General features: G+C 26.0%; 2 protein-coding genes across 2 annotated transcripts in view; both read right to left on the bottom strand.

Annotated features, from left to right (window-relative positions):
- Positions 1 to 6,061, bottom strand: part of LOC122502662 (cyclic AMP response element-binding protein A) — a 51,776-nt gene extending 45,715 nt beyond the window's left edge. The window contains exon 1 of the mRNA XM_043612821.1: positions 5,358 to 6,061. The gene's annotated coding sequence lies outside the window, so the exon portion shown is untranslated. The remainder of the gene's footprint in view (positions 1 to 5,357) is intronic.
- A 4,749-nt stretch (positions 6,062 to 10,810) lies between these two features.
- LOC122502645 (tetraspanin-11-like) lies at positions 10,811 to 16,602 on the bottom strand. The gene is made up of 6 exons (XM_043612796.1): positions 16,022 to 16,602; positions 12,344 to 12,562; positions 11,671 to 11,853; positions 11,322 to 11,534; positions 11,032 to 11,239; positions 10,811 to 10,948 (listed from the first exon to the last, which is right to left on the bottom strand). The coding sequence occupies exons 1-6, from the start codon at positions 16,082 to 16,084 to the stop codon at positions 10,890 to 10,892; spliced, it is 945 nt and encodes a 314-aa protein (XP_043468731.1). The 5' UTR covers positions 16,085 to 16,602; the 3' UTR covers positions 10,811 to 10,889.
- Between the last annotated feature and the right edge of the window lie 1,489 nt (positions 16,603 to 18,091).

Here is an 18,091-nt window from a genome sequence, read left to right as displayed (position 1 = left end):
TATTTTCATAAATTTTTAATAACATTTTTTGTAAAATTTCAATTATTTTCAAAAAATTTCCCAACAAAATTCAATTATTTGAAAACAAATTTAATAAAATTCTACGCAAACTTTCAATTATTTTCATAAACAATAAAAATTTCACAGAAATTCAATTATTTTCATAAATTTTTAATAACATTTTTTGTAAAATTTCGATTATTTTCAAAAAATTTTCCAACAAAATTCAATTATTTAAAAACAAATTTTATAAAATTCTACGCAAACTTTCAATTATTTTCATAAACAATAAAAATTTCACAGAAATTCAATTATTTTCATAAATTTTTAATAACATTTTTGTAAAATTTCAATTATTTTCAAAAAATTTCCCAACAAAATTCAATTATTTGAAAACAAATTTAATAAAATTCTACGCAAACTTTCAATTATTTTCATAAACAATAAAAATTTCACAGAAATCCAATTATTTTCATAAATTTTTAATAACATTTTATGTAAAATTTCAATTATTTTCAAAAAATTTCCCAACAAAATTCAATTATTTGAAAACAAACTTAATAAAATTCTACGCAAACTTTCAATTATTTTCATAAACAATAAAAATTTCACAGAAATTCAATTATTTTCATAAATTTTTAATAACATTTTTTGTAAAATTTCGATTATTTTCAAAAAATTTTCCAACAAAATTCAATTATTTAAAAACAAATTTTATAAAATTCTACGCAAACTTTCAATTATTTTCATAAACAATAAAAATTTCACAGAAATTCAATTATTTTCATAAATTTTTAATAACATTTTTGTAAAATTTCAATTATTTTCAAAAAATTTCCCAACAAAATTCAATTATTTGAAAACAAATTTAATAAAATTCTACGCAAACTTTCAATTATTTTCATAAACAATAAAAATTTCACAGAAATCCAATTATTTTCATAAATTTTTAATAACATTTTATGTAAAATTTCAATTATTTTCAAAAAATTTCCCAACAAAATTCAATTATTTAAAAACAAATTTTATAAAATTCTACGCAAACTTTTAATTATTTTCATAAATAATAAAAATTTCACAAAAATTCAATTATTTACAAATTTTTTTATAAATTTCTTCGCAATAATTCAATTATTTTTAAAAATAATAAAATTCTTTTGAGGAATTCAATTATTTTAATAAATAAAAAAATTCATCGTAGAATTTCAATTAATTTTTATACAATTTCTATCAAATTCCAACGAAAAATGTAAAATTTTAGTAAAATTCGTCGAAAGGATTCAATTATTTAAAAATTTATTGATAAAATTCTTCATGAGATTTCAACTTTAAGAAACATTTAATTATTTCTATAAATTATTTACTTTTTTATTTAAATAATTGAATTCTCGTTGAATTTTCTAATAAAAATTGATTTAAATATATGAATTTTAGTTAAACTTTAAAAAATTATTAAAAATAATTGATTTCAAGAAAAATTTTAGTTAAAAGTCATTAAAAAATTGAATTTCGAAGAAGTTACAAATATGTTTGCAGAAATTCAATTATTTTCATAAATAATAAAACCAATCTCAAAATTTGAATTTTTTTAAATAACAATTTTAATATTGAATTCCTCGAAAAATGTAATTATTTTTGAAAATTTTAATAAAATTCGTCAAAAGAATTCAATTACTTAAAAATTTGCTGGTAAAATTCTTTTATGGAATTCAATTTTAAAAATAACATTCAAAATATTGAATAAATTATTTATTTTTGTTTTTAAATAATTATTCAATTCTCGTGGAATTTTTTATAAAAAAACTGATTTTCATTTCATAAAAATGAATTTCAGTTAAAATTTTAGATATCAAATGAATATTAATAAGCAGTATAGCGAACTTTTAGAAATGATTGAATTTCGAAACGGTTTCAATTTAAAATCTTTAAAAATTTATAATTTTTCATACTTTTAACTAATGAGTAAAATTATTTTCTTTAAAAAAGATGATCCTAAAGTTCTGAACGTTCAAATGAACGAAATTTATTTTTTTCATTTTCAAATTAAATTTTTATTAAAATATTTTGTGTCACTATATGAATAAAATTAATTATAAAGTTTCTCCATATACAATATTTAAGTTTTTAAATTTCATTACAATCAATAATTGATGAAAATATTTTTAATAAAAAGTGTTTCGTTCATTTGAACGTTCAAAACTTGTGAAACGTTAAAAAAGTTTAATTGAATTTTTTGTTGAAATTATTTTCAAGTTTTTAGTTTCTAAATACAATATTTAATTGAAGAATTTCCTAATAATTGAAATTTCATAAAATTGACTCTTAAATATTGGATTTAAAAATTCTTAAAGAACTTTTTGAAAAATTATTTTTTTATTTATTTTTATTATGTCCAATATTTAATTGAATTATTATAAATAATTGATTTAAAGAAGAATTTTAGTTAAAAATTCTAGAAAATTAGAATTGAATTGAATTATTATTCGGACAACTTTAATTATTTATTATAAAACATGAAGAAAGGGATTAAAAAAATAAAAAATTTAAAAATAAATTTATTAAATAAAAAAAAAATTTTTTTATTTATTTATTTTAAAAAAATTTTTTTCCGAGTCGAAGACTTCGACTCGGAGTAATCCCTTTCTTCATGTTTTGTAATAAATAATTAAAAAGTTGTTGAATTTCAAAAACATAATCGCAGATTGAATTAACACGAGAAAATCTAAAAGGGAACTTAAAAAAAATTATTTTTGATTAAAATATATATAGAATTTTGTTTCGAGTATAATTTAATTCTGTTTTTTATACACTTTCTGCGTCTATATATGTATACATAACCTATTTGTATAATTAAGTTATAATCTAATCTTTTCAAACCGTGGAAAGCAGTTATAGAATTTTTACTAATACTAAATATTCCCTCTATATGCGCGAGCTGTGCACATATTGTTATTAACGCTCTTATAATATACACGTACAGTAGTCTCTCCGCACAGCAATGGGAGCAACGGACCCTTCTTTGTAGGTTAAGTGCATTATCATGAAATGCAATCGTCGTGTACTGCTGAATGAATAAGAACCTAACTCCTTTTGTCGGGAATTTTCAACCTAAGGGCATGTCTCATGATGTCATATATTTATGTCATCTAATCGTCGTTTTCTCGTTTCAAAATAAAAAAGAAAAAAAAATTATCGAAATTTCTGTTTTTTTTTTGAAGAAATAATAAAAATTTATCTAATGCTATTTTATTATTAGCAATAAAATTCTCTTTACTTTTTGATTGTGGAAAAAAGTTTGTGAAGAATTTCCTTTTTCGAAAAAGTGAATTTTAATTGTTTTGTGCGTTTAAATTTTTCTAGAAAAATAAAAATTTTAGGTTAGGTTTACTTTTTTGTAAAGATAATTTTATGTATTTGTTAATAAACAGAAATGCTGTGAGACGTCACAAGGAAAAATACTTCTGAATTCAAAGAATTGTCAAATATGTGAAATAAAAATTTTTCTGTGTAAAAAAAAACTTATTTTTGCTGTAACGGAAGAAAGTTGATATTTAAAAAAAAACTAATTATTTTGTAAAATATTAATATTTTTTCGGGAAACTTTTGGAAAATATTCTTCAAGTATCACTTGATATTCTGTAAAAGTTTCAAAGAAAAATTTTCATTCGTCTGTCAAAAAAAAATCCTATTGAATAAATTTTACTTCTTTCACAATATTACGAATTACTTTTTTAAATATTAATATTTTTTCATATATTTTTTTTGTAAATGTTCTTTAAGTATCACTTTATATTATGTAAAAGTTTCAAAGTAAATTTATTCTTACGGCTTGAAAAAAAAAAATTCGAAAAACGTTTTTTTTTTTTTTTGCTTTATCGAGGAAATTATATTTTTACAAAAAATTCTAATTATATTCTAAAATATTAAAATTTTTTAATCAAATTTTCAGAAAATATTCTTCAAGTATCACTTGATACTACGTAAAAGTTTTAAAGAAAATAATGCCATTTGTCTTTAAAAAAAATTCGGCAAAAATATTCTTTTATTCCTCCATCGAAAGAAATTACATTTTTTACCAAAATTACCAAATATACTAAGTATTGAATTTTTTTTTGAAATTTACAGAAAAGATTCTTCAAGTGTCAATCGATAGAACCTAAAAGTTTCAAAAATAAAAAAACTATGTGATTTTCAAAAAAAAAAAAAAAATTTCGACGCCCTTATTTTTGCTCGTCAATTTCTATGGTCAAACATCAAAGACTAATTTTCACAAAATTTTCCCCCTGTCCACTGATCTATTGCCATTGAATACAATAATATGTGGGTTCATTTTCAGAAAAATGTTCCTTGTTAAAATTTTTTTTTTTGGATAGAAATGACATGTATACATATTTTTGTGTTAGTGCCCGCATTTTCTTTCGTTTTTTGAAGCTTCCATTTATATTTATTTCCGCACAATCATGCGGTACGGTGCCAGGAACTGTATCAACTGAATTGGTAAGAGAATAACGGACAACTGCTGCTTTCGCCCCTCCACTAAACTTTCTGTGTATTTATTTGTAAACAATCGTTATGAAAAACGTGTTGGGTTCTTTCGGGAAAAATCACTGGCCGGAAACCGTCATTAATTTCATCTCTAAAAGTAATTATCACTCTTTCTTATATATTTCTCGTAAATATGACTCTTTTTCCCCCCCTCTTCCTGCCAAATAAGGAAAATTCATCAACAAATTTTTTTTTAATAGTTTTTCCATTTTTCTAATTTTACTCGAAAGTAATTGCTGATGTAATTGCTGATTTTCCACCATCAGGTAACTTTCCAAATTCGCTTAACTATTTTGTAAAAATCATTTTTTCAGTAATTAAAAAAAAAGAATAAAAAAAAAAAATTCTTTTTTAATTATTAATTTTTTAGTAATCTCTTTACCTTATGTTGGGGAAAATGAAAAATTTTTTCGATAAGGGAACAAAATTTTTTAAAAAATTTGAAAAAGGAGAAAATTATTTTGTATTTTTTTTATTTTGAATTAATTAAAATTAAATATTTTCAGTTCCTTAATTATTTGACCCAGTATTTTTGAAAAGCTTTTTTTAATCAACCATCTGTTTTATTAAGTTAAAGCGCATAATTCAATATGGCGGCGGTGCAATCTAAAAAGCACGTGTTCCTCGAATTTCCAAACATATTTTTCAATTAAAACTTTGCCAAAAGGGAAAATAGACATTTTTTAAAAACTTCAATTTTTATATTTCAATTTTTCTCTTTAATAAAATAAAAAAAAAAAATTTTCCTCTTAGTGTAACATCTGGATTTTTCGGTTCCTAAGTTTTTTTTTTTTAAAAAAGAGAAAACTTACCCTGTTGAGAGAGAATAAAAAAACGGTATTAAAGCCTCTTGATCCAGTGGAATTTCTATAAGATACCGGTTGTAGGCCTTGAAAGGTTCTTCCTCAGAGAAATGCAGAAGCAACGATTCAGTGGAAAAAAAAAAATTCAAAACACACAAGACTAGATTTTTCGTGCAAGAATTGATCAACAGGCTGTTGAGAAACTCTGGGTGAAGAAAGAGAGAGAGAGAGAAAGTGGGGTGGGTTGGAAAGTAATTCCTGAATTAAGGGGGTGGTTCCCTATATAGTGAATCCGTAAGCGCGCACTGAATACTGTACACTCACTGAAAGAAACATAAGTCGCGCCGATCGATGCCGACACTCGCGCAATCAGCACTTTTCAGGGCCGGCAAAAATGTTGAATGAAAAAAAAATTTTTTTTTCTCAACTTACACCCTTAAAAGAAATAATTTTTGAAAAAAATATTTCCAATTCCCGCCCAAGAAAAAAAAAAACAAATCACTTTTTTTTAACACTTGTTTTTTTTAATACACAAAATAAGAAATATTAATTTTTCTTTTCTAAACGAACATCCATCTGTGGGCGCGTCTGTCGCGCGAATGAACAACAGTGCCAGTTACAACTTGGATGAATGTAAGTTGGTATGCACGTGGTTTTTAGTGGAACTATCGTGCAGTGCTGCTACTGCTGCCGGCTTGTGAGAACGTTTGGTTGAAGAGAGCCGGAAAATTCAGCCAACCACCGTGAACCACCTGTTACCAGTCTCATGGATGCGCGCGCATTCCAAGCCGGCTTCAACGGCAATCAGGATCGTACAAACCCTGCCTGCCATAGCCTCAAATATAAACAGTTGTTTTGTATATAGAGAGATAATCGAGTCGCATGACATTCTCACTCGACTCTCTCAAAAAAAAAAATGTTATCTGTTTTTTTTTTATTTTTTTTCATATCGTCATCTGTTGGATAAATTTCCAAACTACTATCACCGCACTAGCCGGAAGAACAAATCGTAAAATGAATTATTTTAGTTTCTATAAATGAAAACTTTTGGACTGAATTAAAGGACCGCCTTTTTTTTTGTTTGTTTTCATCTTACGTAACATTTAGAGGTACTCTTGGGGCACTCTTGTGTGCTTTAAAATTAAACATTTTCGAAATAAACTGGTGTCAAAATAATAATATCACAGGTATTGTTATAACATTACTGTATAGCATTATTGTAACAGTATACTGTATTATTACTCTAATACTTAATGCTGCATTACTGTAGCATTATTGTAACAGTACTGTATCACTACTGCAATTCTAATGTTGCATTACTGTAATACTTAATGTTGCATTACTGTAATACTTAATGTTGCATTACTGTAGAATTATTGTAACTCTACTATAATATTACTTTAGGCTATATTGTAGAATTTCTGTAATACTATTGTAACGTTATTGTAAAAAAAATTATAACAGTACTGTAGCACTAATGTAACAATACTGTAACTTTACTGTTTTATTATTGTAACAATACTAGAGTATTATTGTAAGATTACTGAAACATTACTGTAATACTGTAATATAACTGTAACATTACTGTAATAATGCTGTAGCATTATTGTAACCCTATTTTAACAATAATGTAGCTTTACTGTTTGTAACAGTACTGTAACATAACTGTGACATTACTGTTAATATGACTGTAGCATTAATGTAACATTAATGTAGCATTAATGTAACATTAATGTAACATTATTGTAACATTAATGTAACATTATTGTAACATTAATGTATAAAAATTGTAGAATTTCTGTAAAATTACTATATTATTTCAGGAACACTGTAATATTATTACAGTACAATACAGTTATGCTACACTTATATTAAATAAAAAAAAGTACAGAAAGTTTTGTATTGAAAATTAATTATACAATACAACCGCGGTGAAAATTTTTAGAACCTCTGAAAATTATTAACGTCTCGATAATCTGTAAAAATTCACGACTTTCATTATTATCGACACAAGGTACATAAAAACTCTGTTGAAGTTAGATGCAGATTTCTGCTTATTCGATTGTTTTATTCAACTAACCGTTTGATGCTCATATCACTGACGAGAGACATCTATCGGATATGTTCTCAAATATCGTTAAAAATTTTTAAATCGCCGGTAATGAAGTAAGCACGAATGTAGTAACTGTTTCGTCGTTGATAATTTTTCTCAATATAAAAAAAAATTATTTGCTTCACTCTTAACCCTATAGTTTACAAATAACAATAGTATATAAAGAAGTATATAGGGGGCCGTTCATAAACTACGTCACACTATTTTGCATAATTTTTCCACCCCCCCCCCCTACCCACGTCACAAATTTTACATGCTTTAGCGCCATTTTTTTTACAGAACGTCACAAAAAATTAATTCCACCCCCCCCCCTCTAAGGCGTGACGTAGTTTATCGACGGCCCCTAAGTATATAAAGAGAAGTTTCATTTTTTGGAAAATTTGCATTTTATTGACTTTTATGTAAAATAATATTTGAAGATAACAATATTTTACTTTGTGGAAAGAAAATTGAAAATTTTACAAATTCTTGTAAATTATTTTCTCTTGAAATATACATAATATTTAGAATTTCATTTCTAATAGCAAATTTTAAATATAGAGATACATTCGGGTATTAGAAATATATGAAGAAAAAATTGTAAGCAATTGCTTTTTAATATTCATATCAATATAATATTTTTTATCACGCATTATAAAAAGAATTTAGAACATTCACCATGTTTATCATTATTTTTTTTCTTTTGGAACTTCTTCGATAGCTTCAACTGTCATATGAATTACTTTCTGATTTCCAATGGTTTCTTCAAATTTTTCAATTCGTTTATATTTTTCAGTCATAGCTAAGAATAAGTGCGATTTGATTTCATTTCTGTTAAATTCATAAACGTTTGCTACTCCACAACGATTTTTTTTAAGTGTAGTTTGAAAAAAATTATCATTCCAGTTCTATTAATAGACTGTAAGTGTAAGACTTTTTCTCGTACAAGATCATGATTTTTACTGCATGGTTCTGGTAATTTTAACTTCACGGTTTTTTTTAGTATAAAGGACTCTGTTTATAAGATTATCATTCGCATAAAAGGCCTGATAAAATACAATATTGGCTCCTCATTCGATTTCTCATCACATTGTCTAAGAGCTAATCTTAAAACAGAGATACAGTTTATAATATCGATTTTAGATACACATGTATCGTACGAAAAACTGACATCTTTTTAAAAATTAATATTTTAACAAATAAACATCACTATGACGAAAACTATTATATTGTTTTGCTCCTGTCAAAACACGTCAGCGGGAATATATTGGATTAAAAACTAACAGTGATTGTGCATAAGTTTGAGTTCTGTTTTATCGGCCGCGGATAACTAACATCTGTAATTTAATAAGTAGTTCACTTGATAGTCACTATCAAAAAGAAAGCGCGAAGACATGCCTACCTGGTTGACAACAGATTTTGTTAAATCTATTTTATTCTTTATGTTCAGAATGTTTTAATATTAAAATTCATAATTTACACAGTGTTTTCTTAAATTTATTCTCATTAGGTACAAAAGGAGTAAACATATTTTAAAATATCTACAAAAAGTATCTGTTACTTTAGTAAAAGATTATTTTAGCATTATAACTCTATTGTATACTTATAGATTTAATTATAGATTAGATTAATTTTCTTATATACATATAAACTAAATAATTAATTAAACTGTATAAAAATCATATTTTAGAAAATTAATTTATTTCTAAAAAGTGATGGACCAGTCACTTTAAAGTGGAGGGCAACGAGGCTATTTTTCAGAAACATTAAAAAATATAAGGATTTCCCTAACTATCTATCACGTTCACACCATTATTGTACATATGCAGTAACAGAGGTTTTAAAAAAATAGACTCTTTCTCGAACAGCATTCATTACTTTAACAGGTGTTAAATATCACATACACTTATCTACAGAAATAGACAAGTATATAAAATCTAAGATCATTTGGATAGACAATTTATATTCAATTAGTAATTTTCCACTTTCTTACTTTCATTTTGTTTTCGTTTAACATTAGAATTTCAAAATTGGGTGCTGATCAAAATTAGGCACCTAATTTTGATCAGCACCCAATTTTGGAATTTTAATGTTAAATACTTTGAAGCTGTAACTTGCATCCAACTATCAGCATCTTAATTGAAAACTGTACCGATCAATTTATGTTCAACAGAAGTGAAAAATCGTCACCAGATCATCACATCGCCCTTACTACTTCGACCAAGAGGATTAAGGCACAATTTCTTAAGTGCACTTACAGCTTCTTCTCCATTTTTAGCGTAAAGTGCCGTTCTCTTAACACTACGTCGTCCAAAAGATCCTCCAAATCTGTAAATAATTGATTCCTTCTTCGAATTATCTTTACTGTTCTTCGCAATTTTTTTCGTTGTTGACAATGTACCAACTCTAACAACTTTAAATGATGGACGTTTCCGATTGTGGCTCGCTGAAGAATATGGTCGATTCGTTTCTTTAATCATTATCCATTCAGATTTGAAATCCGCCTCGCTGGAATTATGGCGTTTATGTGAATCACGTGAATGGTTTATCATTCGATTTGAATTATTATCGTGCATGTGATTTCGTGAACTTGGCTTTCTTAGGGATCGGGAAATATTTTGTTTTTGCCAATGGGCAAACACTGGAAGTCCACAAGCATTATGCATTCCAACTAGGGGTACACCTAATGTTTTAAATCTTGGTATTTCAGTCATTCCTAATCTGGAGTCAACTTTTTCCTCCAGTTGAGTGCAACAGGTTGCTCTTTGGGAAACAATTCTTTTTGTTGACATTCTATTAATGTTGGATTCACTGAATTTGTTGAATGTATCTTTTCGTTTTGAACTTCGAATGTCGGTTTGCTGTCGAGGATCTTGTTTTTGATGATCGACTACGTTGCAACATTCAAGACTGTCGATACTTCCGTCTTCATTTGCTGATTCTGAAGGTGTTGAACGTTTGTTTAATTTGTTACGTTTCTTAATGTGATCTTTCTTATTTATTAGGGGGATCCCCTCGGAACTTTCCACATCGATCGTAGATGGGGAATCTATCATTGATCTTTGTCTGTCATGACTAAAAGTATGTTTAGTATCATGTTTACTATCATGATGAACCCTTTGAATCGAATTTCGCTTCTTTGAAGCACAATGATCTTTTTGAATCGTATTCTTTGACTTTTTTTTAATGCTACGAGTTGAAGACTTTGATCTTGGGATGGAAGATTTTTTGCGATTTAAACTTGTCCTTATTGTGCAGGAAGAGCTGGGAACTACGTCAATTGCTCTTTCCTCGTAGTGTTGGTCAGTAGGAATAATGTAAGTAATCCCTTTGTTGGAGTCTTGCCACTCTTCGATAACACTGCGTCCATTAGTGTTGTATGGTATTTTTTCGATTCGTTTTATTCCTGCGACTGATATAGTTGGTACCTCGCTGCCCTCAAGCCGTCTTCATGATTTTGCACCAAATGTTGTTCCTGCCATGTGCATCCGATTCTCGATACCCATTCCTAAAAATTCGAATCAATAATAATGAACAGATAGATAAATGTTGCAATAATGATAGTATTGCTAGTGAAAAGTTAGTAAATACCGAATTCATGTTCACTTTCACTGAAGGGACTGAGAGTTTGCGTTGAAGTGAAAGCGGACGTATGATTTTTCTTTGACTTCTTCGATTTCAAGCAGGCAAACAAAGTACTGGAGAGAGCACAAAGTTCAATGAACATTAGACCTAATACGGTTGTAAGTAAAATTAATTCCTGCTCGTCTGTCCAGTTTTCAATTTTTTCCAAGCAACCCTGTAAGGCGAGATAATTACTAACAATTCCATAGATTATAATATACTGAGGCGAATCCATTTTTAAATTAATTCATAATTACATTTAGATGTCTAGCTTGTAAATGCTCTGCTGGGTTAAGTGCCTGGCAAAGTGTGAGATTAGATGGCTCCGGATTGAGAAAAGCATCAATAACAGAAACATTATTAAGAGTGCAACAAGTGAGCGGAACGACTAATTCCCTCCGACCGACTTCTTGCAATCGCCACCAGGAAGTTCCGTAGTTACTGCTACCATTTATGCCACAGCATGAAAACTAGAAACATTAAAATATTTAGATAAATTGTCTTCCACTCCGGTATTTTGATTTATTAGGCTATTCTTGAAAGGATCCTTTTTTTTGGTTACAATTCGCGTATTCTGCTTAAATCATAAAAATAGCAAATACTAACCACTGATTGTGCTAAATCAAGCGCAGCGGTAAATTGCTCACGTCCAGGAACTGCATAATTTCGCTGTAGGGCTCGTATCAGACGTGATGGTTTCAAATCAATACCCAAATATTGTGGGAAAAATATCACCACAGTGCAAATTGAAATCTCCACCATCATGAGTAAGATAATCATTAGGATATACTGCAAAAAATAATTTTCTATTAAAACTTAAAAATTTTCGAATTCTAAAGGAGAACATACACAAGAGTTTTTGTGTGTATACAATACTAGTTTTTAAATATCTTAATTTTAGAGATTCTTCATAGTATCCTAACGGACCTTGTAGGTTCGACGTTTAACTGCGTCACACTTAAGATAATCAGATAAAGAACGAGGTTCTAAAAATTTATTATTACAGCAATTATTACACTTTACGAGATTGGGACATAAGTTTAGAAATGATAAAACTTTATACCATTTCCTGCAAAATCAACATTAAGGAACACTGTTTTGGAAAACAGTCAAAAAAATACTTTCTAGTAATCTCGTTAAATTGAAATTTTTATATTCGATTCGTAATTTAGTCCAAGGCATATTTGAACATTTTACTTTTTTTAAAAAGGCAAAATCAAATTTTTAACATAGTGGAAATTGATGATAATATAGAAGATTGGAATTTAAGAAAATTTACCGTCGTTGTTATACAACAATTGTGTAGACACGTTGCCCAACAGCCTAAAAGACCAGTGACTGAAATAATTAATCCCACGCCTACAATGATGAAAGCAAAGTAATAAAACATTGGTTGATCCTGGTAAATTTCTTCTGATCCCAGTAGTCGCGAAAGCAAAACGCGATGGCTGTCTGCTAAGAGTAATGCTCCACATGACATCAGCACAAATCCTGACATCTGAAAGCGAAACAAAGTTATAGTTCTTCCTGACTATGAACAAAATCTAAAGATTCTTCATTACTGACAATTCAGAAAATTTTTTAAAAAGTTAGACCACTGTGGAATTTTTGAAAGAATGAAAATTTTTTAGACTTAAATAATCCTTTAATAGCGCAATAGAACCACATTCCCGTTGACAATCCGGTAAAATCCCGAAATTGACATACTAGGATATGTTGACTATTTTTACTTTTTTGTACCATCTTATTAAGACAGCTTCTACTTATTTATAAACAGCAAGATGTTTATAATAAGAAAAAATATTGAAAGTAAAAAAAACTATAATGCTCATTAAAAGAATATTATTACAAATACGTGAACTTATCTCGATTGAGAATTATTATTTATAAGAGAAAGTTATAAATTTTAAATTCATACCAATATAAGTATTTAATTCGAAAACACATGCATGTTGCACGCTATTATTAAAACGTTCTTTTGAAAGTTATTAAATGTCTAGCACAATCTTCTAAATTCTTTGATTTATTGCTGCAGTTTTGAATGAAAATTTGATCAGTGTATTACCTACTTCAAAATAAGTATCTTATAAAAAATAAAACCGTTGCCAAGTTAAAAGATGAATTTATTGGATTCAAGTTCATAAACACTTTGCTTCTTCATTGTGATTTTTTTTTATCATTTTATTTTCTTATTATTACATGAATTTTATTACATTAAACACTTCTGCTTTTACAAAATTATTTTTTTACTATAAATTTTGTCAAATTATTATTTTCCATAATTTTTGGTTTTCAATAATTAACAATAATTTCGTATTTCTGATCGAATTAGGTGAAAAAACAGATGAATCAAAGCGATTACCCCCGGGTAACAAATTTTGTGCAAATTTGATCAATTTCGGAATAAATGTCCGCCATATTGGATCCGCCATTTTGAATTTTGAAAATCTGACTTTAGATTCGTAATTAGCGATCCCAAAAACCCTCAAGTAACAAGTTTTAATAATATCCACTGACTGGGTTTCCTAATATTTTTTTTAAAATTATGGGTAAAAAACGTTTTTTTCCAAATTAAAAATCCATAAAAAAATATAGTTAAACTTTATTAGTCTATTTTAAATTACTCTCAATTTATGTCTTTTTTTTAAGTTATTAATTAATTTTCAAAAAATTATAATAAAGAAATTCTTAAAATTAATTTTTCAAAAATATTTTTAAAATAATTTATGAAAGATAATAGTTTTTCAATTATATAGAATTGAAAAATTTCCAAACAATTGCAATTGGGTAAATTCCATTAAAAAAATAATTGAATTTTTTAAAGAATTTTAATTATTAATATAAACGCGATTTCTTCGAAATTTTAGTAAATCTAAAAAAAGTCATATGTTGTTAAAATGTTAAAAGTAATTGTAAAAAATTTTAATGTTATTATTTTTTGCATTTATTTGAATTTTTTGAAATTTGTATTTGAAAATATTGAAAATATTGGAATTTTAAAAAATTATAATGCAAAAAATTCTAAGAATTATTATTTTCAAAAATATTTTAATATAACTTTTTTGTAGCTAATTTTCATCAATTACCATTTTTAAACTTACACTTGAAGATTTTTCATTAAAATTTTTGAGAAATCAATTATTTTCAAGATTTGCCATTAAAATTATTTTAAAGTTTATTTTCAATAATTTTTATCAAACACTTTGAAAAAAATCGATTATTTTCAATTAAATTTTACAAAATTTCAATTATTAAATCTCTTTTTTTATTTTAAATTTTGAAAATTTATTTAGAATTTAATATTTATAAAAATAGTTGAATTGTGTCGAAGAAATTATTAAAAATTTTAGGAAATAATTGAATTTTATGGAAATATTTGAAAATATTTGAATTCTTATGAGAAATTCAATTAAAAATGTTTGGAAAATAATTGAATTCCTGCAAAGAATTTTACTATTTATAAAAATAATTGAATTCTTGCGAAGCATTTTTGCCATTTATAAAAATAATTGAATTGTTTCGAAGGATTTATTAAGATTTTAGAAAATAATTGAATTTATTCGAAATATTGTATATTAAAAATTTTTTTAAAAATCAAATTCTTCCGAGGAATTCAATTTCAATTATTTTCAAAATTTGCAATTAATATTCTTCAAATGTTGATTCTCAAAAATTTGTATAAAACACTTTAAAAAAATAAATTATTTTCAATTAAATTTTACAAAATAATTTCAATATTTATTGAAACTCTTTTCAATTGTAAATTTCGAAAATAAGTTCACATTTTTTAAAAATGTGATTTTTGAATTCCTAATAATGTCAAATAATATAAAGATATGCGTCAAAAAATGCCCTAAAAATATGTATATAAAAAATATAAAATAATGATTATAATTTTTACACAATTATTTACAATTTTATTGAAAAGAAGACCTTCTCATTTTTTAAGAGAATGTAAAAATTTCAATTTTAAAATCATGGGAAGAAATTTACTTAGTTTAAAAAGAGAAAGATCAAAATACGTCAATTTTGTTGAAAGTAATTACATAAATTTTAAGAATTTAAACGTTTGAATTTAATTCTAGAGCGTGCGAATGGCTTAACTAATTTACCTGAAATCCGCTGCTGTGATCAACTACAGAATCCATGCACTATTTTCTTTTTTTTTTTATTTACAAAACAATTGTTTTCAACTTTGCGAACATTTTTTTACAATTATTAATAATAAACAAAAAATTTTTTTTGAAAATTATATAAAAATGTTAATAAACTAAGGTTGAGGATTTTTTAAATTTATCACCCCCCTAGTTTTAAAAATAGATCAACGAACTCTTTTTAAACTCAAAATATATAACAACTTGAATGGGGTTTGAATATTTTTCTGATTCTTCTATACTTTCGTGTTACAGTTTTAATTTTGTTTTTAAAATGAAATTTTTTGCAAATTACTATTTTTGAAAAGTGTTTTTAATGTAACCTGTAATTTGCAGTTTTTTTAATTTGAAAAAAAGACGATTATAGTCTAGCTATAGCTTTTGTAAATTAAAATTTCCTCTCACACAATTCGTTCTTACCTTATTGTAATGCTTGTAATTAACAATCTCAAAATAATCAGATATTATCCTTCTTAAATTGATATAAATTGTTCTGGTATTTATAAAATTTTAAAATAATTGTAAAACTTAAAACATCATTTAATTTCTAAATTTCAGAAATAAATATCGAATTCTAAATTTAATTTAGACTATTTTTGTACTATTTTAAATTAAAGGTAATTTAAAAAAACTCACTTTAGTTATTATAAAAATTATTATACATATAATTGAATAATTGTAAATATTTATACTTTGTTAATCTACGTTTTAACAACAATGTTAATTATAATTTTCGGAATTTTTAAATAAAAACATAAAACTGTAAAAAATTAATTTCAAAAAAGTTAAATATATATACCCACCAAAAACAAAATATTGGAGCAGCAAATAAACGCTTTTGGTAAACCCAACTTTTTTTCTTCCATTGTTGAAATTTGATATTCAATTTCTTCACTTATGTATTATTTTAAACAATTACATATTTAACACTAATTTGTTGTATTATTCACTTTTAATTTAAATCACAAGTTTTATAAATTTCCAGATGTAATTGTTAATTTTTGTAAACAACTGTTTTTTTTTTTAAATTAAATTTTTAAATGAAAAAAAAATCATTTAAAACTATTTTTGAACTTGCTTATTCGCGGTTGTTTCACAACTACTGGGAAACACACAGTGGAAAAAGAATGCTGACAATGCCGTACCATGTATTCGTTAGCATTGAGTCCTTCATGCGCGACGCATCGGACGGAAACGGAAGGAAATAGAGTGGTGCGGAAGAAAGGAGGGAGAGTATAAAAAGTTAGTTATTTTACAGGTACCGCCTCGTGTTGTTGTTTAAACTGCATTAGGTAGCATGCATTTCAATTCAAAATGATAAATGATCAAAAAAAAGGAGTGACCATTTGGCCCCAAATAAAACACCCAAAGTCCCAATTACATGCTTTAAGCTACTGATTCAAAAACTGAAACATTCACTGATGTCTTATTTTAAAGCTATTTTAAAAATTATTTTTTATTTTTTAATTTTATTTATTTTATTGATCTTCCAAATTGTTTTTTTTAATATTTTTTTATTTTACCATATATATATATATATAAATAAATTGATAATTTAAATAATAAAGATCTTAAACTTTTATTGTTTGGCCTAATGTCCATAAAAGTTTAAGATCTTTATTATTATTTTAGATTTTTATTATCCAGAAATTTAGAAAAATTTTGTGAAATACTAAAAAGTTTATGTTAATAAATCCCAAAAAGCAAGTTGCAAGCGAATCTGATGAATTTTTTAAAAAAATTGTCCGCCATATTGGATCCACCATCTTGAAATTTTAAAACTAAGGTCAAAATCGTATTTGCCGACCCCAAAAACACCCGAGACGCAAATTTCAAGCGAATCTGATAAATTTTTTAAAAAATTTGTCCGCCATATTGGATTTGCCATTTTCAAGTTTTTAAAACTATGAGTAATTTCGTATTTATTATGTAAATTATTATGTCATGCTGCAACACAAAAGTGAAACAAATGTTCTATATGCTCTGGTCTAGAATATAGATAAGCTTTTCTGGTCTGATTGTCAACCACGTGTATAGAGATATTTTTCGTTACAGTGTTTAAATTTTCGAATTTAATAACTGTTAAATAATTTCAAAGAAATAAAAATAGAAAGAAATATATTCTAAATCCTATTCCAGATAATCATTAATACTTAGATTCAGTCGAAAATTTAGATTTTAAAATTCCTAAAAGTTTATGCCAGATGAACAGACTGAATGCAATTAGAGAATAAAACATCTGCGATAAAGATGATTCATTAAAAAATATTCATGGTAGTGATAAAACGATTTCTACTCTCGTTTCTAAAGAGCTGTAATACACAAAAAATATAAAGTATATTTTAAAATATCTATAAATTTTTTAATTGTAATACAATTTAAATGTACTGTTTTAAATACTATTGAAATAGTAGGGTAACAAGATGAATTTGAGAAGAAAATTATTAAAATAAATAACAGTATAATGTTAGATAAATAAATTTTTACTTTACAAAAATATATAATATTTTCATATTATAGGGAATATAATTAATAGGAACTCATTTACAGCGTAGGCTTGCCCTATTTTACGGACGACGAGCGGTGCGGGCGTAGCAGGTGTGTTTTAATGCAAACTAGAGGAGATAGGCTCAGTGAACACTTTACCAATACACTGTACCTATGTAGTGTTCCTGCAGCATGTTAAACATAATAAGCAGCCAAATTATCTGAAATGAATGTATTGAGAAGAAAACATTTACTACTTTAAAAAAAAAATTTTTTGAAAGTGGATAAATTTTGTACTGCGTCTCAATTTTTCACGCCATAAACTTGAGGTTTCTCTTACTTATTGTTCACAATTTTTAAGATAAAATTATAAAAATTGATTTAAA

The sequence above is a fragment of the Leptopilina heterotoma genome, unplaced genomic scaffold, assembly GCF_015476425.1.
Source record: "Leptopilina heterotoma isolate Lh14 unplaced genomic scaffold, ASM1547642v1 Lhet_235, whole genome shotgun sequence".
Lineage (NCBI taxonomy): Eukaryota > Metazoa > Arthropoda > Insecta > Hymenoptera > Figitidae > Leptopilina > Leptopilina heterotoma.
The sequence above is the reverse complement of the archived record's forward strand: the minus strand, read 5'-3'. Positions and strand labels throughout refer to the sequence as shown.